The 25,308-nt window shown below is 49.6% G+C and overlaps 1 protein-coding gene across 3 annotated transcripts in view; it reads left to right on the top strand.

Moving 5' to 3' along the window:
• The window catches only part of NOD1 (nucleotide binding oligomerization domain containing 1), a 35,115-nt gene extending 11,357 nt beyond the window's left edge, over positions 1 to 23,758 (top strand). For 2 of the 3 annotated variants that reach the window (XM_081079266.1, XM_081079267.1), the window contains 11 exons: positions 1,688 to 1,995; positions 3,094 to 3,268; positions 4,671 to 6,495; positions 9,534 to 9,617; positions 10,830 to 10,913; positions 12,043 to 12,126; positions 14,651 to 14,734; positions 15,143 to 15,226; positions 17,617 to 17,700; positions 20,862 to 20,945; positions 22,654 to 23,758. In XM_081079266.1, the coding sequence (XP_080935392.1) occupies positions 1,795 to 1,995; positions 3,094 to 3,268; positions 4,671 to 6,495; positions 9,534 to 9,617; positions 10,830 to 10,913; positions 12,043 to 12,126; positions 14,651 to 14,734; positions 15,143 to 15,226; positions 17,617 to 17,700; positions 20,862 to 20,945; positions 22,654 to 22,726 (2,862 nt within the window). In that variant the 5' untranslated portion in view covers positions 1,688 to 1,794 and the 3' untranslated portion in view covers positions 22,727 to 23,758. The remainder of the gene's footprint in view (positions 1 to 1,687; positions 1,996 to 3,093; positions 3,269 to 4,670; positions 6,496 to 9,533; positions 9,618 to 10,829; positions 10,914 to 12,042; positions 12,127 to 14,650; positions 14,735 to 15,142; positions 15,227 to 17,616; positions 17,701 to 20,861; positions 20,946 to 22,653) is intronic. The other variant, XM_081079268.1, reaches the window with a different exon arrangement.
• Positions 23,759 to 25,308: the final 1,550 nt, after the last annotated feature.

Consider the following 25,308-nt stretch of genomic DNA (forward strand, 5'->3'; position numbering starts at 1 on the left):
GTGTTCGTGGGCGTTTATTGTGAGGTTCCACAGGCTGTGGGTGGGCGGCCGTGGAGACTGTCCATCTGCAGTGGGCAGCCTTGACTCCCACCACTCGTGTGCTGTGGTTATTGGGACACACTGTCCCTCTCGATGGCTTCAGTTCACATTCCCTAAGAGACAGGGGCTCTCGCTCCTTCTCCCTGTCACCTTCCACGATGGAGGGCTCCAGTGGGGCCCCAAAAGCCTTCTGCAGACCCATGGACCGCTCTGACCCTCTCCGTTCCTTTCTCATTCCCTGGGCTCACCACACTGCAGTCTTGTCCTATGTCCACCTGCCCTGTCCGATAGTAAACTGTGAGGGTGGGAGCTACTTAACCTCCACGCAGCTCAGTACGTCGGCGGCACCAGTGACCTCTGCCACCTAGGGCTGTCCTAGGGCTGAGGGTTGGAAGAGTAAACGAAGTGCTAATTACTGAGTATGTGCTGTATGCCAGCCCTGGTCCGGGTACTTGACGAACATGAACTGAGTCCTTACAGCAATGCTTGGCGGTAGGGAACTCTCATTTTAAGGAACCTGAGGCACCGAGAGGACGGCTAACTCGCTAACGAGTGGTGCAGGCAGGATTTAAACTCAGCCCAGCTGGCTCCAGACACCACGTCTCCGCCCTGTGTTATCCTGCCTCTCACGGCGAGTGGAAAGCATGAGACTGATGCTGGCCCCTAGGAAAGGGCTTTCTCTAGAATGTGTGGCTTTTCCTACCTAGGTGAAGGACCAAGGGGCCCGTTCCACGCTTTTCTACTTCCAAGATTATGATCCATTTTGTATACACCAGTATGACTGCAGGAGTGACCGAGGGATCTTATAAGAAAGGAATCAGTGCAATTTAGGGGTAGCTTAGATGAACCCAGGCATTTTTTTAATATGCAAGTAGCTTGGATCCCTGTTCCTACCCAGACAGGAAGTTCAGCACGTACACAGGGTTTCCAAGGATTTCCAAGGATTTCCAGGGAGATGGCCTCTCCTGGTCAGACACCATTTGGAAATCTGTGCCACTTGTCCCTCTTGCCCTCCCTCCGCCCCACTTCACTCCACACGTGGCATCACTCCTTCGTTCCCTAGGGTGCTTGTGGATAGCAGGCTTTGCTAAAGGTATAAGGACAGCTGGAATGGGGTTGTGGACAGGGCTATGGCACAACACAGAGCAGGCAGTAAGGACTGAGATGTCACTGTTCCCAGGTCCCTGGGCTCTGGCTACCGCAGGAGACTTCATGCTGGCTGCCTCTCTCCTCGGGCCATTTTGTGTTCAGCTCCTCTCTCACCAGCCCTCACAGTTCTGCTGCTCTCAATTCTGTCCCCTCTTAGAGCATACAGAAACCTCCAAACCCAGTTCACCTTTTTATGGAAAATACTATAGCTTTCCATCTCTATCCTAGTCTAGGATTGAGGCACACTTTAAAGAAAATGATAATTAAAAAGTTTTGCTAAACAAAACAAAGGGTTGTCTACCTCTAGTCTCTACCTTAGCAATAGAACCCACAAGCTGAAGCAATCGAATTATGATTTTTCTCTTGAATGCATCTCAGACCAATGTCTTAATAAGCATGACTCCCTTGTGCTCTGAGTAAACGAATTCCAGGACCAAAGGAGAGGGAGGGACCTTTCCCACAGCCTTTGCGTTGTTGATGATTTCATTTGTCTCCATAGGGGCTACACTGAGCGGCAGGGGCCCTGGATCCTGATTGCCCTTCTGCCGGGAAGACACACGCAGCCAAAGATGCATTTGGAAAAAGCAACGGCTTGCACCTTTGAGCATGGAAAAGCAGGTCCACAATGAGATGGAAAGCATCCTACCAGAGTCTCACTCTTACATTAAATTGTTGACAATCAACCGCGAACTTCTGGTCACTCACATCCACAACACTCAGTGTCTGGTGGACAACCTGCGGGAGAATGACTACTTCTCAGCCGAAGACGCGGAGATCGTGGGTGCCTGCCCCACGCAGCCCGACAAGGTGCTGGCCACAGGGCTTGGCCCTGGCAGGACGCAAGCCTTGGTAGCCAGAAGGGGCTTCTCCCTATTGACCTGAGCAAAGCGCTTTGGGAGTTTAGTACATTGGGCAGAATGTCCCACTGGGGGCCATTTCTAGAACATAAAGTTGTTGAGTTAAGGGCTTATTACACAATTACCCTGTTGGACTTTTATGTTCGTGTCAAGAGCAGACATTTTTTTTTTTTTTTTTTTATCTCTCAGCTCTCTTGGTTATGTGCATTGGTCTGAAACAACGCATTTTAAAATTCACTTTAAATTAGTAGGAAAGAGAAAGAAAATGAGCCTAAAACACTAGCGGTGATGTTCCTTCAGGGCCTTTGAACACCGCAGAGCTGCTCACGGCTGGTGAGACCTGAGCCTGGCCCTCGCCTCTGGGTCGGAAATTACTGTAGGGGAAGCCGGGTCCACACTTAGGAATTTCCCCACTCCACTCTGGGAAGTCTTAACAGCCCTTCGTTTTACTCTAGCTTTGTGTCGTCTTCTGAAAAATAAAATTGGTGACACACCAAACTCCTTTTTGCTTAGAGGACTGACAGAACCTGTTTGTAATACAATCCTGCTGAACTTGGAAGAGACCAGAAGGCTTTCTAGGGAAAACGCAGTAGCACACTCCTTTAATTTTTACCTTGCATTTTTAATAATACAATAAGCCTTTTTTTTCTTTTAAAGGAAAAACTTACACGGGGACGTGTTATCCTCTAGCCGTGTGGCCCAGGGGTGACTTTACCCCCTCGGCGCTCGTTCCCGGAGAGCAGCAATGTTAGGTCAAGAGAGAAATGGAGACAGACAAAATTCCAGGGGTGGGCACGGCTTTTCTTGTGAGTCTGACCTTTTCATGTTTAGGCTCCTGGGAGCCTCCTGGTTTCTTAGAGCTGTGTGGTTTTATTTCTAGCGAAGGTGGCCCATTCCACAGATTCTAGGCCTTCAACACACAGCATCTCAGACCGGCTGGGTGGACAGTAAGGCTCGAGGCTGCAGTAAGAGCCCTGCCGTGCGGGCCTTTCCGGTGAGAGGGCACCTCTAGAGCCAGCTCACACCCTCATGCTTGTGCTGCCACCAGGTCCGCAAAATTCTGGACCTGGTCCAGAGCAAGGGCGAGGAGGTATCGGAGTTCTTCCTCTACGTGCTCCAGCAGCTCACCGACGCTTACGTGGACCTCGTGCCGTGGCTGTTGCAGATCGGCTTTGCCCCTTCCAAGCTCATTCAGAGCAAAGCTGTTGTCAACACTGACCCAGGTATGTGTCAGCCCCAGGGGGCCTGCAGACACCAAACAGCCGAGTCCCTGGGGTGTGCAAATGCTGCAGTGTGTAGGCACAACAGGGCATGAAGCTGGTCCACGGAGGCTGCGGGCCTTTGGGCCGTGTTCCTGTTAGAAAAGGGGAGCTGGTCTCTTGCCCAGGGGAGTGCGCAGCACAGGGGACTGTGGTTGGAGTGACCAAAGGACCGCTGGTCTGTTCATGGAGGGCCCAGGGAAGTGTGGGAATGGCCTCTGTTCTGATGGCCTCTCGCTTCCCATTCTGACATACGGAGACGTGCTCAGGGTGGCACCCACTCAAGGTTGCATTTTTTCCCTCTTTTAAAAATCTTTCCCGATTTGATTCTGTGCAAAGTAATCTTGTCACCCCTGACTGCCAGTCTTTATTTCCAAAGCACCAGGGGCCCCATTAGTTAAGTGGTTCGTTCAGCAGGTGTTCAGGAGGTGCCCATGATGTGAGGCAGCCACCTGTGTGGATGCCTGGGGTCCAATGGGGAGCAGACCCAGGCGGTTCCTGCCCTCACGGCCTCTGAGGCTAACGCAGGAGAGCGATAGTCAGTCATCCCACAAACGTCTCTCGCCAATGATGATGACAGCCGCGGTTCCAGGGGATGTGTGGGTACATACCCGAGGCCGACGAGAGCGTGCTGCTTATGCGAGCACGTTACTGCCTCTGCTCCGCTCTGGGCAGGCACTCAGCCCGGGGCACGTGCCCAGCATCCGTGACGCCCAGGAGCAGGCTGATGGGCTCTGCCTGGTAGAAGAAGGCTGGTTTCCTCTAAGTTTCTCGGCTGTGGTATTTTAGATGCGGCCCAGATCCTTTGTAATCCAGATTGACACTGTTGTATTTTATGACCCGACGTTTTGGCATTTGGTTTTGTGAGAATACATGTTGTTTCAAGAGCAGTGTTGGAAAGGTTAGGGCAATTTCTTCTTCCACAATATAGGTTTCAGGGGGCACTGGCTCCAGCTATTGGAACAAGGCCCTGGGCTTGGGATGGGGTAGCAGGGCCATGTGGTCTGGTCCTGGAGTGTGAGAGAGCTTCCGTGTTTAGCTGCAGTTCAGTGACAACTTGTGGAAAGGAATCCGGGAGCCTGTCGCAGACACTGATCCCAGGTGCAGTGTGTCGTCCTCTGGCTGGCGAAAGTCCGAGGTCAGGAACTGGTGTCCAGGCCTGAGGACCTACAGTTACCGGAGCTCTGGCTCTTTGAGAGTCTTGAGAGTCTCCATTGAGGAGTCCTTGCCCTTGGGCTCAGGGTCCAAGTCGTGAGTCTGTGTGCTTGCTTCTCCTTCCGAGACCTCCCTGTTTGATGCCGTTTGGCTTCCTTTCTCTCTCTTTCTCTCTCTCTCTCTCTCTCTCTCTCTCTCTCTCTGCCTCCAGTGAGCAGGTATACCCAGAAGCTGCGCCACCAACTGGGCCGGGACTCCAAGTTCATCCTGTGCTACGCGCAGAAGGAGGAGCTGCTGCTGGAGGAGACGTACACAGACACCATTGTGGAGCTGGTGGGATTCAGCAATGAGAGTCTGGGCAGCCTGGACAGCCTGGCCTGCCTCCTGGACCACTCCACGGGCGTCCTCAACGAGCAGGGCGAGACCATCTTCGTCTTCGGTGACGCTGGTGTGGGCAAGTCTATGCTGCTGCAGCGGCTGCAGAGCCTCTGGGCCACGGGCCAGCTGGACGCGGGGCTCAAGTTCTTCTTCCACTTCCGCTGCCGCATGTTCAGCTGCTTCAAGGAGAGCGACACGCTGAGTCTGCAGGACCTGCTCTTCAAGCATTACTGCTACCCGGAGCAGGACCCCGAGGAGGTGTTCGCCTTCCTGCTGCGCTTCCCCCACACGGCCCTCTTTACCTTCGATGGCCTGGATGAGCTCCACTCGGACTTCGACCTGAGCCGCGTGCCCAACACCTCCTCACCCTGGGAGCCCGCCCACCCCCTGGTCCTGCTGGCCAACCTGCTCAGCGGGACACTGCTCAAAGGGGCTGCCAAGCTGCTCACGGCCCGCACCGGCATTGAGATCCCACGCCAGCTCCTTCGGAAGAAGGTGCTTCTGCGGGGCTTCTCGCCCAGTCACCTGCAGGCCTTCACCAGGCGGATGTTTCCCGACCGGGCGCTGCAGGACCGCGTGCGGGAGCAGCTGGACGCCAACCCGAGCCTCTGCAGCCTGTGTGCCGTGCCCCTGTTCTGCTGGATCATCTTCCGCTGCTTCCAGCACTTCCACAGCGCCGTCCACAGCTCCCCGCAGCTGCCCACCTTCACGGTCACCCTGACCGACGTCTTCCTGCTGCTCACCGAGGTCCACCTGAACAGGACGCAGCCCACCAGCCTGGTGCAGAGGAACACACGGAGCCAGACGGAGACCTACCAGGCGCACCGGGCTACCCTGTGCTCGCTGGGCCAGGTGGCCCACTGGGGCATGGAGAAGAACCTGTTTGTCTTCAGCCAGGAGGAGGTGCAGGCATCCGACGTGCAGGAGGGAGACCTGCAGCTGGGCTTCCTGCGGGCGGTGCCCGAGCGGGGCCTCGAAGGGGACCAGCAGTCCTACGAGTTTTTCCACGTCACCCTCCAGGCCTTCTTTACCTCCTTCTTCCTCGTGGTGGACGACAAGGTGAGCACTCCGGAGCTGCTCAGGTTCTTCCAGGAGTGGGCACCTCCTGGAGAGGCGGCAGCGACTTCCTGTTCTCCCCACTTCCTCCCATTCCAGTGCCTGGGGGACAGTGGCCTGGCGAGGGACGACCTCTTCAGGAACAAGGACCACTTTCAGTTCACCAGCCTCTTCCTGTGCGGGCTGTTGTCCAAAGCCAAACAGAAACTCCTGCGGCACCTGGTGCCTGCCGCGACCCTGAAGAGGAAGCGCAAGGCCCTGTGGGCACACCTGTTTGCCAGCCTGCGGGCCCACATGAAGAACCTGCCCCGCGTTCAGCATGAGGGCTTCAAGCAGGTGCAGGCCATGCCCACCTTCATCTGGATGCTGCGTTGCATCTACGAGACGCAGAGCGAGAAGGTGGGGCAGCTGGCAGCCAGGGGCATCTGCGCCAACTACCTCAAGCTGACCTACTGCAACGCCTGCTCGGCCGACTGCAGCGCCCTGTCCTTCGTCCTGCACCACTTCCGCAAACGGCTGGCCCTCGATCTGGACAACAACAACCTCAATGACTATGGCGTGCGGGAACTGCAGCCCTGCTTCAGCCGGCTGACCGTCATCAGGTGAGGCCACCAGGCACAGGGAGCACAGCAGGGTGGGGGGGGCACGCGCAGGACGCACACAACTGGACCGGGTCGGGGGGCGCCATCTCCTGGGTTCCCCTAGGAATCGTGACCACTCGTCCTGGGTCGTCGGGACCTTCTCTGTCTCAGAGTGGCACAGGGCAAGGCCCAAAGCTTCAGTCAGGCAGACCTGGATCAGCCCCAGCTGGGTGTCCTGGAGCACGGTGCTTAACCTCTCTGAGGCTCAGCATCCTCATCTGGAAGAAGGAGATGCTCAGATCCTGCCAAGTGCAGTAGTTGACCCTTGGACAATGCGGGGGTTAAGGGTGCTGACCCCCGCAGCCAGCAGCCCTGAGCTGCCAGCCATCTAGCCAAGAATGCCAACTCTTGACTAGTTTCCTGTTTGATGCTCTAGAGCAGGGGTGTCTAAACTGCATCCCAGGGGCCAACTGCAGCCCACAATCCATTGTTAATTGGCCTGCAGCAAATTCTAAAAATATATTTAGTTTACTTAAATAAACCAGGTCAGGCAATACGTACTTCACCTCGAGTGAGTGGCCCGGCTGTTTGTGTATTTTACCGCATATGGCCCTTGGTGAAAACCGTTGAAAAAAGTTTGGACACCCCTGGTTTAGAGGAAAGAAAGACCTGTCTGCTTTCTTCTGTTAGCATTTCTTGTACAGAATACACCTCGTAAATCTCTCTGGGAGTTCAGGTCTCCATTACTTGACTCATGCATTTCTGGAGAGCAAGAGGGATTTGGAACTGGTAACACCAATGCCAGGGTGTAATTCTGTGGGGACAGTGGCATGTTAGGGAGCCCAAGGCTGCCCTGGCCTGGGAATTGGCCTGCAGTCTTCTCCCTGAGCTCAGCCAGCGTCTCTCCATCTGCAGCCTCACACCTCCCTGTGCTCATCTCATGAGATGGAAATTCCAACCAGTGTGGTTGGTGGTCCTGCCCCAGGCAACAGTGCCCAAGTAAAGGTGAAAACAGGAAATGGGCCACCCCAGGGAAGCATTGTGAGTTCCCTGAGGGCATCCATTAGGATTAGTTTAGAGGGGGCTATTGGGGGCTGCTGTGGTGCTTCCAAGACAAGCAGGAGCCCAGGCTCTCTTCTGTCTTGCTGCCCTGCTGCCCTCACTACCTGACTCCTACTTCTTAGCCCAAGTGGCTGCTCAAGCCCCAGCCAATCAGTCGACATTCTAGCCACAAGGAAGGAGGGGCAAAGAAGAACACACTCCATTGTCTGAAGAAGACTTCTTAACTATTATTGCTAATGAAACTTCGACTTAGATTTCATTGGGCAGAACTTGATCACGTGTGTCCAGCTAAAAAATGGGGGATTCTGTTTCTAAAAAAGCAGAGAGATTGGGGGTGTAGTAGCCTCTGCCACCCTGGGAAGGCCACAGAGTACATATACTGTGCCCCAGCACCAAGGTGGGTACCGTGAGGCGAGGGGGCCAGGGTGTCTGACCTAATCATTTGGATGTGGCCTAAAAATCAAGATTTCACCTGTTCAGTCTTTTACTTATTACAAAGGTCAGCTTGTGGGCCCAATTTGGCCCATGGATTGTGTTTATGAACAAAGTTGTATTAGAACACAACGACACCCATTTGTTTACATATTGGCTGCTTTACACTATGGAGTTGTGTGGTTGCAGTAGAGAACATAGAGCCTACAGAACCTCAAATATTTGCAATCTGGCCCCTTACAGAAAAAATGTGCTGACCACTGGTCTATGACCTCACCCAACCCCTGACCCTCTCCTCCTCTCTCACTCCCATCCATCCTTGAGCCTTATCTGTCCCTCAGCCTCACATAGTGATGGGGTGGAGGATTGAGAAGGTCAGTTTGTTACAAAGATAACAGTCATAGTTCAGAGATTTGAGTTCGGTTCCAGACCACTACAATAAAGCAAATATCACAATAAAGCAAGGCACACGGATTTTTTCCCAGTGCATATACAAGTTTCGTTTACACTATACTGTAGTCTATTATGAGCAATAGCATTATGTCTATACAAAATGCACGTACCTTAATTAAAAAAATACTTTATTGCTAAAGCATGCTAACTTATCCTTCGAGCCTTCAGCAAGTCTTTTCGGTGCCAGTTGACTTGCTCGAGGCAGGGTTGCCACAAACCTTCAGTTTGTAAAAAACTCAGGATCTGCGGAGCGCAATAAAATGAGGTATGCCTGGTAGTAAAGAAATTATTTTGGACTTTAGCCACATCAAAATATCCTGCTAGTACAGGGATTTCGCAGGGCAATTCCGGCATGCGGCTGGCCTTTATCCAGATGTCCGTCGTCCAGAGGCCTCTTTTCCTGTCCTCCGTCTAAGCCTGGCCTACGGAGGTAGCATTTGCACTAAAGAGGAGCTGGATTGTGCATTTGCCGAGATTTGCCTCTTCTGATCACGACTCTGGTGTTTCTCTATTGCCATTGGCGCTTTTGCACACAGAACCACACCCCGTAAGCAGTAGCCCTCGACTGACCTTTTTGGATGGCAAGTCAGGTTTCACCCAGGTGTTTCCAGCTGTGGACGCTGTCGTCATTTGGGGTGGGACAGTTCTTGTGGGGACTGTTCTGCTTTTTGCAGGACACCTGACATCTCTGGCTCCACTTGCAAGAGGGTGGCACGTTCCCTCCCCAGCCTTGTAACCACCAAATGCAGCTCCACACGCTTCCAACTGCCAGGGCTGCACTGCTCAGTTAGATCTGCGCTGAGGGTCTGGCCGGCACGTAGGCCACCCACGACTGCAGGGTGTCAGGGGGCTGTCCTCATCCCTCATGGCCCTTGTGTTGAGTCAGCACCGTGTGGCAGCATTTCTGATGGGCTGGTTCTGGGTGGGTGTGCTGGCCCCACGATGACCAGGCTGTCCCGGGGCTGTCTGGCTGACGGCTACGGCCATTCTCTCAGGCACATTTATAGCTGGGAGAACTCTAGGACTTAGGCTCCTGGATCCTTGTGGAACGAATGCTCCCTCGGAGTGAAGGGCCGCTCTGATTTGTAACTTTCTCTGCTGTTTTGTTTCAGACTCAGTGTTAACCAGATCACTGACTGTGGGGTAAAGGTGCTATATGAAGAGCTGACCAAGTACAAAATTGTGACGTATTTAGGGTATGTATTTCTCAAGAACACTGGGCCAGCTACGTAGTGATAACACAGAGCAGCAGGAAATTACCATTCACATGGGTCATTAGTTGGTTGGGACTGAGAACCAGGAGCAGCAGGAAGAGCTGGGCTGGGAGCCAGGAGCGCTGGGCTCTGCTTTTGGCGTGGCCGGCGGCCGGCTCTTGGAGCAAGTCAGGAAGTCAGGCTGGGCCTCCGCCTCCCCACTTGAATAACTGGGAGCCTAATATAGGCAAGTGGCTGGCAGAGTGGTGACTGGGGGACGCAGCGGGAGAATATCTGGGGATAGGTTTTATAGACATTACTGTTTCTGTAATTTATGTATTAGATTCCACTACTAAGCATCCATGACCCCTCATCCAGAACCCTCGGGGCAAGACACGGATTAGAATTCAGTGTACATGTTCCATAGTAGTGACATTACCAGAGGGGTCTAAGGCAGTACCCCATTTTCAAATACATTAATATTCCTGCAGCAAAACATATGAATATTCAAACCAGTTGGGGAAAAGACCACGAATAGCTCCATGTCAGCTGCCAAAATAGTTGTGAGAAACTGGTTTTTCAGAGCCTTGAGTTTTGGAATTTGAGGTAAGAGTGGGGTGCAGTCCAGCCAGCTCGACAGCCACTGTTGACTCTGGAGTCGCTTCTCTGGGCCTCAGTTCCCTCCACTGAGAAACTTGGGAGGTCTGTGTGACTATGGAACCCTTTGATCCTGTCTAGTTACCACTGTCAGCTTCTTTCTACGTGCTGCTGAGTTGGTAGTAAGTGGCGACAGGGATGAAAGGTAGGCCCTGAGGAGCTTCCAGTACTCAGAAACCTTTCCCCGACAAGATGTTATCTTAACCCCAAATTACCCTTCAACTGCCATTTATCGAGCACTTACATGCGAAGGCTCAGAATGACCTCATATAATCCTCGGGACAACCCCGTGAGGGAGCTGTCATTCCGAACCCTGTCACAGATGGAGAAACCAAGGCACAGAGCGGTTATATAACTTGCCCCAGGTCATAACGCTGGGGAAAGTGGCAGAGCGGCTTTGAGCCCCACCTGGGAGACCCCAGAGCCCCAAACTCTGGTTTCCACGTGCCCTGCCTTTCTCCTTCGGAAATCAGACAGCACATACTCATTTTAAAAAAGGGAGGTCATTAAGATGACCGTGGGCGTCACCAAGTCTTACAGCTGTGCTTTCTCTCGAAGCTTATACAACAACCAGATCACTGATGTCGGAGCCAGGTACGTCGCCAGAATCCTGGATGAATGCAAAGGCCTCACGCACCTTAAGTAAGTGGGGGGCCATGACAGGTTCTTCAGGGACTTCTCTTAGTCGCCCTTCATTATTCAAACAAAGAATTAACGTCACTGTAAAGAGCTCTCACCCTAACACCTTCTGCTGCTTGCCCAGGGTCTTCTTGGTCATATCAGGACACCTGAGTGGCCACAGGCAGGATTTCTGACCCAGGGGTGAGGCTGGGATTTTGGAAGGGCCACCTGCCTTTGGTGGAGGGAAAGGTTGGCATTTTGATTTCATTAACTTCCAACAGAAAGAAAGGCCACGGCCATCCCCCTTTCTGGAGGGCTTTTTCCCCTAAGGAAGCTCCTAATTGTCTTAGTCCACTCAGGCTTCTGTAACAAAATACCATCAACGGGGGTGCTTATAAGCACCAGACATGTATTTCTCGCAGTTCTGGAGGCTGGGGAATCCAAGATCAAAGTGTTGGCAGGTTAGGTGTCTGGTGAGGGCCCGATTCCTGGGTCACAGATGGGGCCTCACTGTGTCCTCACATGGTGGAAAAGCGGGCAAAGGAGCTCTCTGGGGTCTCTTTTATAAGTCACTAGTCCCATTCATGAGGCTCCACCCTTGTGCCCTAATCACCTCCTAAAGGCCCCACCTCCTAATCCCATCACCCTGGGGGGGTAGGAATGTGGAATATGGATTTTGGGGAGGACTCAAACATTCAAATCAGAGCACCCACCTCGTTGCAAGCAAGAGCCTGAACCTTGGCCCTGCCATTGAAATACCTTGCCAGGGGGACGGGGCAGGGCTTGGAGAAGTCCCTGGTGCTGACCTGGTGATGGGAACACACATCTTGACCATTTCCTGTTGAAGCAGGGACCTCCCTGGTCTGCTGATGGAAATGAGTGACGCTGCAGAGGTCATTTAAAGAAGCGCCGAGAAATCTTATGTCCCTAGGTTTCTGCAGAGACTGTGACCACCTCCTGGAGAGGAATCCTTACTGGTGCTCTTCAGGCTTTGGGTCCTTCCCTGAGTGGGAGCTGAGGGAATATCTGCTGTGGGTCCCAGGAGAAAGGCCACTCCTCTTAAGAGGGACCAGAGGGCTCTATGCTGGGCATGAGGGTGGCTGAGTCCCCTCACAGTCTCAGGCTGACACGTGCACGACTCCCTCTGCAGACTGGGGAAAAACAAAATAACGAGCGAAGGAGGAAAGTGTCTCGCCCTGGCTGTGAAGAACAGCAAATCGATCTTTGAAGTTGGGTGAGTAGAGACGAGTCCACACGTGTACGTAACACAACCTGTTCTGGGTCCCTGAGCACCTGTTGGTCTTCTGGTCCATAAAGACTCCAGCAGGACCCCTGGGCAAGCTGTCGGGGGGAGGCCCTACTGGCCCCACTGGCTTTTGCACAGGACTCACTGGGGGACGTCCCAGGACTGATTGCAAATTCAATTGCATGGCCTTTTATTTAATTCACGCAAAAGTGAGTGTTACCACTGCCGGCGAGTGGAGGGAGCTGGTCTTACCCTGGGTGGTAAGTTTCCACAGGCAGGTGTTCTTTCCTTTAAGAATATTATATGTTCTCTGGAGATTTTTTTAAATTCAATTTTTTGTTGTGGTATAATACCCATCCCATAAAAGTTACCATCTTAATCATTTTTAATCATGTACAGTTCAGTGGCATTAAATACATCCATATAGTTGTACAACCATCCCCACTGTCCAGCTCCAGAACTCTTTGCATCTTGCAAAACAGAAACTCTGTCCCCATTAAACACTAACTCCCCATTCCTCCCTCCCCCAGCCCCTGACAACCACTATTCTACTTTCTGGCTGTGAATTTGAGTGCTCTAATACCTCATATAAGTGGAATCTCACACTGTCTTTGTGACTGGCTGCTTTCACTTAGCCTTCTGCCCTCGAGGTCCATCCATGTTACAACATGTGTCAGAACTGCTTTCCTTTTTATGCCCGAACAATAGCCCATTGTATGTGTAACTACATTTGTTTATCCATTCATCAGCCGATGGACATTTGGGTTGCTTCCACCGTTCGGCTATTATGAATAGTACTGCTGTGAACACGGTGTACAAAGGTCTCTTTGAGACCCTGCTTTCCATTCTTTTGGCTCTGTACCCAGAAGTGGGATTGCTGGATCATATGGTAATTCTATTTTTAATTTTTTGAGGGAACGCCATACTGTTTTTCATAGTACCTGTGCCATTTTACAATCCTACCAGCAGTGCACAAGAGTTCCAAATTCTCCACATCCCCGCCAACGCTTGTTATTTATTTATTTATTTATTTTTATTGTAACCATCCTAACGGGTGTGAGGTGGTATCTTACCGTGTTTCCCCAAAAATAAGACCTAGCCTGATGATGAGCTCTAATGTGTCTTTTGGAGCAAAAAATAATATAAAACCCAGTCTTATTTTACTACAATGTAAGATCAGGTCTTATATAATATAACATAATATAATGTAATGTAATGTAATATAATTACCGAGTCTTATATTCAGTTTTGCTCCAAAAGACGCATTAGAGCTGACGTCTGGCTAGGTCTTATTTTCGGGGAAACATGGTATTGCAGTTTTGATTTGGTAGCTTTTTAAAGCTTCTTATTTCATTATTTTTTATATTATTATAAAAGAAACATGGATAATTTTATTTGTAAACTGTGGAAAACGTGAAAAGTATAATAAAAATCATGTTCTCAGACATAATTATTGTCAACATCTGAGGTGGGTTAAACTTTCTTGCTGTTGCTCACACACGCATGTGCGCTATTTTATTTTTTTAACATAGGAGAGGTCAAACTATACGTATAGAATTCTATTCTACCTTTTTCACTTAACTAAAAAATTGATACCATGTAATTGGATAGCGCATCCACTTTTTAAGCAGATCTGAAAACTCTCATTCAGGGGTTTCACAAGCCATCCCAGGAGGGGTGGAAGCAGGTCACTGGCTTGGGGAGAGCTTGTAGCTGAGGCCGCCTGGGTTCTGCTGCGCCTGAGCCCAGCAGGCTTACTCTGCTTTGTATAGACGATGTCACTCAGCCTGTTAAGACAAGCTGATGCTTATCATATAGGCCAGGGGCTGTTCGAAGTGCTTGGGGCATCTTAATTCATTTACTCCTCACAACAGCTCGGCAAGAAAATGCTCTTATTATCCACTCTTTTTAGACGAGGGGACGAAGACCCAAGAGACCACATAATTCGCCCAAGCGTGTTCAAAGCCAGGATATGAGGCCTGGCTCTGCACAGCCTCGTGTTAGCCAGATTTCAGGTTAGCTGCTCTGGGGGAGAGAGTATGGCTTCATCATTGCAACTCCTTCCTGATCTTTGCTTCATGGCAGACTGACTGTGTCTTCAGTGATGTCTGCCCCCTGCCCAGAGTCGAGTGGACGCTGGGCATCATCAGCAGCTCTGCAGGCCTTCCGGTGAGGCTGCTGCCAACCTGCGGGTGGCATTTCTGGGACAGACGTGAGTTTAGGCTCCCTCACTGACAGACAGCTCTCCGAAAAATCAAGGTGACAGCTGGGCTCTAATCGTGCAACGTGCTGATGGACTTCTGTTCACAAGGCTCTGTATCTACTGCTCTGTATCCTTACATTTCCCTCTGAATTTGAAATCCAGGGCAGCTCACTAAGGAGGGGCTGCTGTAGGAATTCGTCTCCAGGCCTTGGTTCCAAGGAGCAAAAACATCTGCCTTGAGTGTACAGTCCAGCTGTGAAATAAGGGCTGAGTGTGCACTAACTTTCACTGTCCTGCCTCTGCCCTCAGGATGTGGGGCAATAGCATCGGGGACGAAGGAGCCACGGCCTTTGCAGAGGCTCTGAGGAACCACCCCAGCCTGACCAACCTGAGGTAACTCTCTGTCACTCTGCCAGCGTCTTGGTTTGCCAGGGGCGGAGCCAAGGGCTTTCCTAAAGCGGGAGGTATTTATGTGTGTGTGGTTTTGTTCTTTCTTAATTGTTTTCACTGAGATAGAAGAGGCCTTCAGTAAAGCACATTACTCTCAAGTCCTCGCCAGTGTTCTGTTTCCTCTCTGGCCTCTCCTTCATCAGCCTTGCACCTGACCTCGTGCTCTGAGTGTGGGTGCTAGAGCAACAAAGCCTGGCCGGCCGCTGGCAAGGCCAAGCACTTCTGTCTCCTGCCCCAAGTCAGCCAGGCAGGGCCACCTCCAGGCGCATCCTCTGAGCTGTTTTGGTTGTGACGTCGAAGGCAAATGTAGGCTGGTCTCTAATCATCCACCCCTCGTGTTCTCCTTCCTAGTCTGGCATTCAACGGCATCTCTACAGAAGGAGGAAAGAGCCTCGCGCACGCCCTGCGGCAGAACGCGTCTCTGAGAATATTTTGGTAATAATCAGTCATTTTGAAAGGTGGGGTCTTGGGGAATATTCTGGCGCACAGCCTGGAATTTTAACTGTAAAGCTGCCTCTCAACTGAAAAGGCTCTAGGCCCTTCCTCAAAGTTAGGTTGGTAATTTCCTGCTAGAGAAGAAAACAGCGATTCCCGGAAGGGGGCAGTGGGCCCCAGAGCTTGAATTTGAGGCCTTGTTTGCCAGCCTGAGCCTCAGGAAAACCACAAGGCCGGCCATTCTGTCAGGAGGGGCCTCAGAACCCTCTCAGCTATGCCTTGAAGAGTCCAACTCTCATGCACGTGCCTCAATTTGTCTCCCTTCCTCCCTGCTTTCCTCCCCATGCAGCCTCCTTTCCCCTGGTAGCCACATCAGGATTGGCTTTCACCTGTCACCTGTCACCTGTCACAGGAAGCCCACTGTCCTCGCTCCCTTTCTTACTCCAGGGGCACTAATTAATTAGTATATGTTACCTTCTGACGTGTTCTTTTTTAATGGTCCTTTCTTTTTTGGCCATTTACTCTATTTTATTTATTTACTTGTATTTTATTTACGTGCCTGTGTCATAATTCCTTATGGGTGAGGAAACGGTCCTCTGTGTCTCTGTATCCTGTTCTCACAGCACAGTGCTCATGAGATATTGGTTAAGTTAATTAATGAAAATGTCATTATTAGGAGGGTTCTGATACTAGGCCTGCCTGGCCAGTAAGAGCATTCTTAATTCTTTTCCCCTCAAAACAATCTTTTAAAATATTTTGAAAAGTAATATATGCTCTTTTGGAAAAAATGTAAGACACCGAAGTCTGAAAAGTAGGAAGTGAAAGTCCTTCCTCCCCTGTGCTTTCCAAATATAACCTTTTCCTTCTAGTCTTTGAGTATATTCTAGTTTTCTGGCCTTCAAATGTACATATATTCAGATATGTACGTATATATGTGTATCCTTTTCTTACAAAATGGAAAAGCATTTAACAAGTGGCTTTGAGAAAATTTTAACCATATATTATCCATATTTTACATGTCCCTTAATGTGAGGTTTTCTCAATCTCAACACTGTTGACATTTTGGTCCAAATAATTCTTTGTTGTGAGGGGCTGTCCTGTGCATGGAGGGATGGTTAGCAGAATCCCTGGCCTACCCATTATACACCAACAGTGACCCCAGTTGTGATGATCAAAAATGTCTGCAGACATTGGCCACTGTCCCCCGGAGGGGGAATCGCCGTGGTTGAGAACCACGCCTCTGTGTGGGCCATGTCCAGCCCAGCACTTCTGGAGTACTGATGGTACGCCACACGTTCTTTCCAGCCTGTACATGTCTTAACTCACTCTCACAACCACCTGTTAGGCCTGTACTATGACTGTCCACATTTACCATGAGAAAACGCAGGGCGAGCAGTTAAACCACCTGCCCACTCGAGGTCGCCCTGCGAGTTGGTGACACACACCCGCATTTCTGGCTCCAGAGCACTTTAAACCCCGTGCTCTGTGCGTCCTTCCTTATGAGACCCTCTTTCTCCAAGGGCTGCACAACGTCCCACAGAGCGGACTCTAGCAATTTATTTTGCCAGTTGCGTTTATTGGTAGATAAATTGTTCATCTTATGACTGATAATACTGCAATTGATACGCCGGTATAACTGACCCTTGTGAGTATATTGTTGCACACTGCAGGGTCAGCTTCTAGGAGGCTAATCCTTGGTCAGAGGGTAACACATTTAAAATTTGGTCAGCCACTACCAAATTGCCCTTCGAGGAAGGATTTTTTTTTAATGTTCTTTCTCGTCTATTCACCTTCCCTACTGAGTCTTTCATCCACTGGCATGTCAGGGTCTAATCCTATTTACATCCAGGAGCTTCCAGCCCTCGGTGCTTTATCTAGACCACTTCCGGTTTTAAGAACCATTGAGAGACTTCTTGAACTTTCAGTCACCAAATTTGGGTCCCTTATAACTGGCCTCACAGCAAAGCGCTGGACTCATTTTAACACCAGTCAGCAAGATTTGGAGGTTTTCATCCGACTGACTTTGGTAACAAGCTCTGTGGTGTTCAAAGAATCTGGGGGCTGGAGGAGACTTGAGAAGCAGGCATTGGCCCCTCATTTTCTGGGGGCCCCATCTCCTGTGAGACCTGAGGGCTCAGCAAGGATGGGGAGGAGGTATGGGCTCCTCTGAAGTAGGAGCTCGGGTAAAGGGTTTGCCCTAGAAATGAATCACCATTTATCATCTATGGAGCTTGGACGCTGGGCTTTGAGCCGGCTGTTGACTAGATTCTCAGCAAGTAATCATTAACATAACCTGGAGATACCTGGGCTGGAATCCCACTTCTGTGAATTCATTAAAAAATGTGTGCCAGGTACGGCTCACCCGAGTAAACACTTCCTTTCTTTCCTAGGCTCACCAAAAACGAACTCAATGATGAAGTAGCAGAGAGCTTGGCAGAGATGTTGGAAGTCAACCAGACATTGAAACATTTATGGTAACTCAGAGAACCTTAGAATTTCAGACTGTGCTACTTTTTCAAATATCGAGATAAAATGCACGTGCCATACAAAAAGGTTGTGCAATTATCACCACGATCTAATTTACCTACTCGCTTCCTCTATCCCCCAAACCTGCATTCAACAGTCCCATTCTGCTCCTCTCTGAGTCCCTGACAACCACTAACCGACCTTTAGTCTCTATGGATGTGCCTGTTCTGGGCCTTTCGTAGAAATGGAATCATACAGTAGGTGACCTTTTGTCTCTGTGTTCCTTCACTAGCGTAAGTCTTCAGGGTTCCTCTACATTATAGCACACATCGACACTGCATTGCTTTTTATGGATAAATGCTATTCCATGGAGTGCTTATTCCACATTATGTATATCCATGCCTATGTTGGTGGCATTTAGGCTGTTTCTACTTTTTGACGACATAATGTTACTATGAACATTCAGGTACATGCTTGTGTGTAAACATATGCTTTCATTTCTCTTGGGGATAGACTGAGGAACAGAAGTGCTGGGTCATATGCTTACTCTCTGTTAACTTTTTGAGGAACTGCCAAAGGGTTTTCCAAAGTGGTTGCATCGCTTTAAATTCCCACCAGGAATGTATGAGGGTCCCCATTTCCCCACATCCTCACCAACTCTTGTTGTTATTCTTTCTGAGTCTTGTCACCTAGTGGGTGTTTTGATTTGCATTCCTCTGATGACTAACAATGTTGGACATCTTTTCATGTGTCTGGTGGCCATCTGTGAATCTTCTTCGGAGAAATGTCTCCACATCATTGCCCATTTTTAAATTGGGTTGTCTTAAATTGGGTCGTTGTATTGCTGAGTTGTCAGAGTTCTTCATATAATCTGGGTAGCAGACATTTATTGGACATATGATTTGCAAATACTTTCTCTCTGTGGAGTTTTTCACTTTCTTGACAGAGATCTTTGAAGCACAAAAGTTTTTACTTTTGATGAAGTCCAATGTATCTAGTTTTTCCTTTGGTTGCTTGTGCTTTACGTAGCTTACTAAGAAATCACTGCCTAATCCAAGGTCATAGGATTTACACCTAGGTTTTCTTTTATGTGTTACAGCTTTGCTCCTTCATTTAGGTCTTGGATCCATTTGGAGTTAATTGTTATGTATGGTATGAGGTGTAAGGGTGCAGCTTCTTTCTTTTTGCATGTGGATATCCAGCTGTCCCAGCACTGCTGGTTGAAAAGACTATCCTTCCCTTTGGAATGGCCCTAACACTTCTGCCCGAAATCACATGATCATAAATGTATGGGTTTATTGGTTTATTTTTGGACCTTCTATTCTAGTCCCTTGAGCCACACATTTATCCTTACACCAGCAACATACTCTCCTGATTATTGTAACTTTGTAGTAAGTTTTGAAGTCAGGAAGTGTGAGTCTTCCAACTTCATTCTTTGTTCTCAAGATTGGCTATTCTGGGTCCCTTGCATTTCCATATGAATTTTAGATCACCTTACCAATTTCTGAAAAAAGCCTGATTGTGCTACTTTTACGTCTTTTTGTTGTTTGTTTACTTTCTGGCATGTATGTTTTATGCCCTTCCCCAGGTGCCAGGCCAGTCGCTCCAGGTAGAACAGCACTAGACCATGACTAGGGAGTGTGTCTTGGCTGCTTTGTGAAGTCATGGGCCACACTGGCCCTAGGGGATGTGGCCCCAGCGGGCATATGTGCCTGAGCACTGCTGGCTTTTTAGCTTTCCTCCTACCCGGCCTCTTGCCAAGTCTTGGCTGGAGGCAGTTCACCCTGCCCCCAGCTAGGCCCTTGGTAGCAGCTATGAAGGAAGTGATTAGAAAATGCAGCATTTAACTGAAGCAGAACTCTGTGCCCACTTCCAAGTTCTATTTTTGCTCCTTTTGCAAAAATGTCAAGTTACACTGTGGTCAAGCTTACCAGAAGGTCATCAACTCTGCCACTGAGCCCAGGGGGTCCAGCCTGTGGGAAATGTGACTGGGAGCATTGGGTCCCAGTTGCAAAACAGCCACCATAGTCCCGTGTGCTTGGGCAGTAATGGTGACAAGAGCTCCCTTCCACTGGGCACTGTGGCATAGGTGATAAGAACTGTTTCGTACATATCCTCCCACCCAGGGTAGAGGGTTCTCTTATAGTTATTCCCATTTTACAGATCAGGCAACTGAGGCACACATAGCTTAAGTTTATTTCTTCAAGGACCTGTAGCCGAGAAGTGGAGAGTGGGTATGTTTACGTGTGGGGAGCTTTTAACCACTGGGCTCTACTGTCTCTTTAAAGGGTTGGCCCCTTCACGCTTAATTTCTATAACCTCATCAATCATTACAGCCTAGACACTCATCTTCCTGGTAGGGCTGCCTAGTTGGGTTAGTTCCCAGGATGTCTAAGGGTCAAGCGCGGCAGTAGCCTTAATCTACAAATAGCTGAGTGAGGGATGAACCTGGGATGGAGCATACACACATCACTGCCTTGTGCTGCATTTATTTCCTGAGTTGGAAGCATTGCTTCCAGGGAAGCATTTCAGGAATTGCCTCCCAGCTGTATCTGAGACCCTTGTTTCATTTGGATCACTGCTCCCCAACATAATGGGGTTACTCTTAGAGGCCCCCCTACCGATGTTTTTCCACTGGGACACATGAGTGGCACAGGGGAACTATTTCTCCTCCCTCCCTCTCAGATGTTGGAGACATCAGCCCCTCTTGGAGGACTCTGTTTCCCCCAAAGAAGAGAATGGCCAGTTGGTAGCTCCTTAGCTTTAAGGATTGCCTTTCCCTAATCACCTGGAAGGAGAGCACAGACTGCCTATTCCTTGGATGATTGTCTTAGAATTTGTTGTTCAGACTGGTGGTCGCCAAACATGTTTGATTGGGCAACCCTGCAATGAAAAATGTCAGGCACTCACTCATTGAATGAGCTCCATATGAATACACAGATGTAGAATGCTTACTATACAAATATAAAGAAATTTAAACATTTTAAAGGATATCCTTTCCTCTGGTGGATTGGATCCAGACGATATTAGCCAGAATAAAAGTCACGTGGACTCAGTTCTTCCCCTGACTTTGTCTCTTATCCTACCATCTCCTTACAACTACCTAATGAAGGGGGCAGATTTAACCCAGTATTATGTATTTGATACAAAAGATATGTTGTTCTTCCAGGCTTATCCAGAACCAGATCACAGCCAAGGGGATCGCCCAGCTGGCAGATGCTTTACAGAAGAACACTGGCGTAATGGAGATTTGGTAAGACCCTTCCACCACTTGAAATAATAATAGTGATTATTTACTCAGCACCATTGACTATGTGCCAGGTACAATGTAGGGCAATTTCCATTTACCCCTCATCTTTCCAACAATCCTGTAAAGTAGGTGGTACTATGTCCATTTCACAGATGTAGAAACTGAGGCCCAGACCAAGGTCACACCTGACAGGAGAAGCTGGCATTTTTCCAGACTGCCCAACTCCATAGTTGGGGCTCTCTTCCCCAACGACCCTGTCCTGTCAACTGTCTTGGGGTCACATAGGGACAAACAGCTTGGGGAAAGTGATTCCCACTGACAATGAATCACCCTGGGACTCACGAGACTGAGACAAGGATGTGCTGGCCTGGAGTTTGGAGCTCTCTCTTCCCCCTTTCTGGGCTTCCTGGGCTGCAGGACACTTCCAGGCTGTATTTGAGCTGACTGGTCCTCTTTCACAACTTCCTGTTGTTTCTGCCTTGAGGACTTGCTTATGCTAGTGGAAGGAAAGCACATTGTTTGCTTTACTGTAAAACTGAGCCCTGTTCCACTTCATTGCCTCCCACAAGACACATACAGTCTGAGGTGGCCCTGGGCTTGTAGCATATGCGGCGGCAAGGGTGGGGGCGGGAGCAGGGTTCCCATTAGTAACAACAGCTCTGCGTCATCGGATGCTGGGGGAAACGCAGCCAACTGACAGGCAGGGCCCTGGAAGACGCCTGAGTGCTCTGGGATTTGTTCTCCACCTGGAGCCCGAGACCCGCCCTGGGGCGTGAGGATCCAGCGGGGCAGAGTTGGATTTCCCTTGAGGACTCAGATCGCAGGAATTCATACTCCCAGTGGCTTCCCTGAGGTCCAGGGAACTGCCACACTGTGACCCACAGCCTGCGCTCAGGGGGCAGTTATTCTTAACTACTTTCTTTCTTCATGATGAGGAGAAGACGTTCACAGCCAATGATGATGACAATAATAAGAAAAATACAAATAGAAATAAATCAAGGTACAGCTCCTTAACCTTGGCTCCTGGAACAGTGTTTCTTAACTTTTGCTCTGGAAATTGTGAGTGGATCATTAAATCAGTTTGGTGGGTTGCAACCAGCATTATTTAAAAATCGAAATTGAACAGAATACCCAGAATGCACCGTGCACAGCATGAAGCATTATTCCATAATCTTGTTTCAGATGTGGATATGTGTGTATGCATAGATGCCGGTTATCAATGTAATATGCAGTTCTTATTGGGGGTCATGGTAAAAAAACAAACAAAAACAAAAAAAAAAAACGAGTTTGAAAAACTCTATCCCAGAAAAGAGAGCCCAGCTCCGACAAGACGGATGGAGGCCAGGGTGGCATGTGGGCCTGTGGAGCTGAGCTCACGCCTCAGCCCGGAAGGCATCAGAGAGCGAACAGAATTTTGGTTTGCATTAATCTCCAGCCACCCACATGGCCTGTGATCCCTTCCCTAGAACTCCATTTGTTTCCTGCTGACTCTGTTGTTGGCGTTTTCCCCACTCCACTCCTGGTGACTTTAGTGATACCTAGATCAGAGTGATGGTAGCTGGAGAGGATTTCTACGACAGGTACTCGGATAGAACGTGTTCCTGAATTTCAGGGTCATGTGAAGCATGAGAGTGTGTTAGGAACACATGTGGGGAAGGTACGTACAACAGTCCCTAACATTTCACTTGTGTTCTCGGTTTCTCTCCAACAGCGTAAATGGAAACTTGATAAATCCAGAGGAGGCCAAAGTCTTTGAAGAAGAGAAGCGGATTGTCTGTTTCTGAGAGGATGCTCTCCTGTTCGCGGGTCTCAGCCCTGGGAGGCTCTCTAGCAGCAGACGCCACTCTGTACAGTCACCTCGCCTTAGATGTCCGTAAGGGCTGACATGGGACAGCCAGGAGCCCACTGCCTTCAACATGCAAATCACTCTCCATGCGGACGCTCTGACTGGCAAACTCCCTGCACGGCTAGTACCATTTTGCAGGGGAGAGTGTGCTCTGTGCGCTATTCCTGTGACTGTGCGCATACTATGAAGAGACGTTCATGTGTATCCATGGATATTTTCACCTGAAACGAGAGGAGTCAGACTTTGAGCTCCTCTGAACGTCTGCTGCCTTCACCGGACAGTGGACCATGTGGTGCCGAGTCTCTTGGAGAAAAGGTGCCCAACCCACAACAAGTGTTGTACCTGAAACATTCTCCTTAGTCCTTCTCCTCATGCTGATAGTATTCTCTTCCCAGCTGTCAGTCCTGAGGTGTGTACAGTGCCTACACATACGCATCCGAGGTTTTCTAGAAATTGATGCCAAGGGAAGGAGTCGTCACAGGCTTTTGTTTTAGTCTCACTGTCTGCTGACAAAGATCACCGGGTGCCCTCTTAGCTGGTCTAAGAGAAAAGATGATGTCTTCATAATGCTGAGTTTCCACTCAAGGCTTGACCTCTTCTGGAAGTGGGTCTGTCCCTGAAGAAGAGTCACTGCTCGCCCCCCAGAAGGAATAAGGCCTGGCTTACCTTTGTGGCCCTGGCATCCACACAGAAGCTTCTCTCTCTCGCTCTCTCTCTCTCTCTCTCTCTCTCTCTCTCTCCCCTCCCCCTTTGAGGAAGGGAGTCTCTTCCTGCCCCTGAGTAGTTCTGAGGGTGACTGAGGTGGAGCCAAGATGCAGGGAGCCGCTGAGAACCCAGCTACGAGAGCGTGTAGACACCTACCGCCATGGCAGGCACCTGGGAGATGCTAGATGGGGGTGGGGGTGGTGACAGTACCAGATAACTCGTGTTTGGCCAATTCATTTGTTAATAAAATCCTGAAAGCATTGTTTCTAATTGCCTGAATCTGGGATTTTTTAAAAGGGATTCAACCTGGTAAGCATGCTGTGTTCCCTGAACCCCATGCTGACTCCTCAGCAGCACCCAGTGCACCGGTGGGGCCCTGGGGTGACGTGCTACAAGGAGAGCCTGACGAAGGGAGGTCAGAGGCATCATTCGATTGATCCTTCTCAGGCTCAGCTTTGGTGGTTCCCTCCCCTCACCCCAGATCTGGGAATTCACTTCACAGGCCCCTGCTGAGACAGCAACTCTCCCTACCAGAGATTGTGGACAGTAAATGCGCCCAGAAAGTGCAAAGGAATGAGTGGGCAAACTGAAAGCCGAGGATGCTTGGAACAGACTTCATTCAGACTTACCGAGGAAAAGAACTGCATTTCTCAGCTGACAAATTCATATTTGATTAAACTGCTAACTCTAAACTTCTGAGAGTCTAAAATTTACTCAAACTACCTAATATGACTGCTTTTAGAATGATCAAAATTTGTATGATGTTGCCTTAAATTCTATTTGGAACTCCTTTGGTCTCCTAGATGGTGAATAGTAGATTTTCTATTTCTCTTATAAAAGTGAAATCAGGCCCCTAAATTCGCTGGAAAACTCTTCCATTGCCCATAGACGTGCTTCTGTGCAGAGACCTGGAGACTTTTCCTAGTCAAGAAAAAGACCATTGAAAAAAGAAAAATTCCACAAACTTGGGATGTGACTCTTTCTTTCCACAGGACGTCTTGGTTGATTTTGAGAAAGAAACTAAAATGACAGCTCCCTCATTTCAGATTTGTATTAATGGTACATTTGTGCTGATTTGGAACTTTAAAAAAAAAAGCTACGCCAGGTCACTGCGGCTTTGGGCAAGGTCCTAGGACTCGAAATCTCAATTTCCTCGTTGAAAAACGGGAATCCCTGAGTACTGACTCACAGGGCTGTGAAGAGTAAATGAGCTGATGCAAAACAGCAGAGCGCCAGCACAGGGTCGCTGCTGACGTACACTAGTCATTAACTAGTCATTAAGTAACGGGTCTCGTTGCCACTCACAATGGAGCCCCCAAGTTGTTCTCATCTCACTCTTAGGCTTAGGGAACTTCCCACAAGGTCAAGCAAGGGCAGGAGGCTCTCAGAGTCAAGTCCAAAAATATTCACACCAAGCTTCCTGCAATTCCTCGCTTTGTCAGTGAAAAGCATGGCCATTAATCTCCATCGTTATTAGCACAGCGCCCTAGCACCTAAGTGTCACTCACGGAAATGGGGCGGTGCCAGCACCACTATACAAAGCCAGGCCCACGAGCCTTTCCCACGCATCCTTTTCAGTTTCTGAATCTGGGAAGGAGCATTTGGCTCATTGACAGTTTGGTCCATTTCCTAACATGGCACACATCTGTGTCCAGTACCTAACTGCTCACTTACTAAGAACAACAATACCCTCGCTCTAAAGCTGAAAGACAAAACCACGACTATTACCCAGGTGTATCTATAGAGAGGCACTAGGCAGTGTTCAGGCACCGTAGCTTTTTTTTGGCCCCCCGCACTCCCAACCATCATAGCTGC

The sequence above is a fragment of the Rhinolophus hipposideros genome (assembly GCF_964194185.1).
Source record: "Rhinolophus hipposideros genome assembly, chromosome: 18".
Classification (NCBI taxonomy): domain Eukaryota; kingdom Metazoa; phylum Chordata; class Mammalia; order Chiroptera; family Rhinolophidae; genus Rhinolophus; species Rhinolophus hipposideros.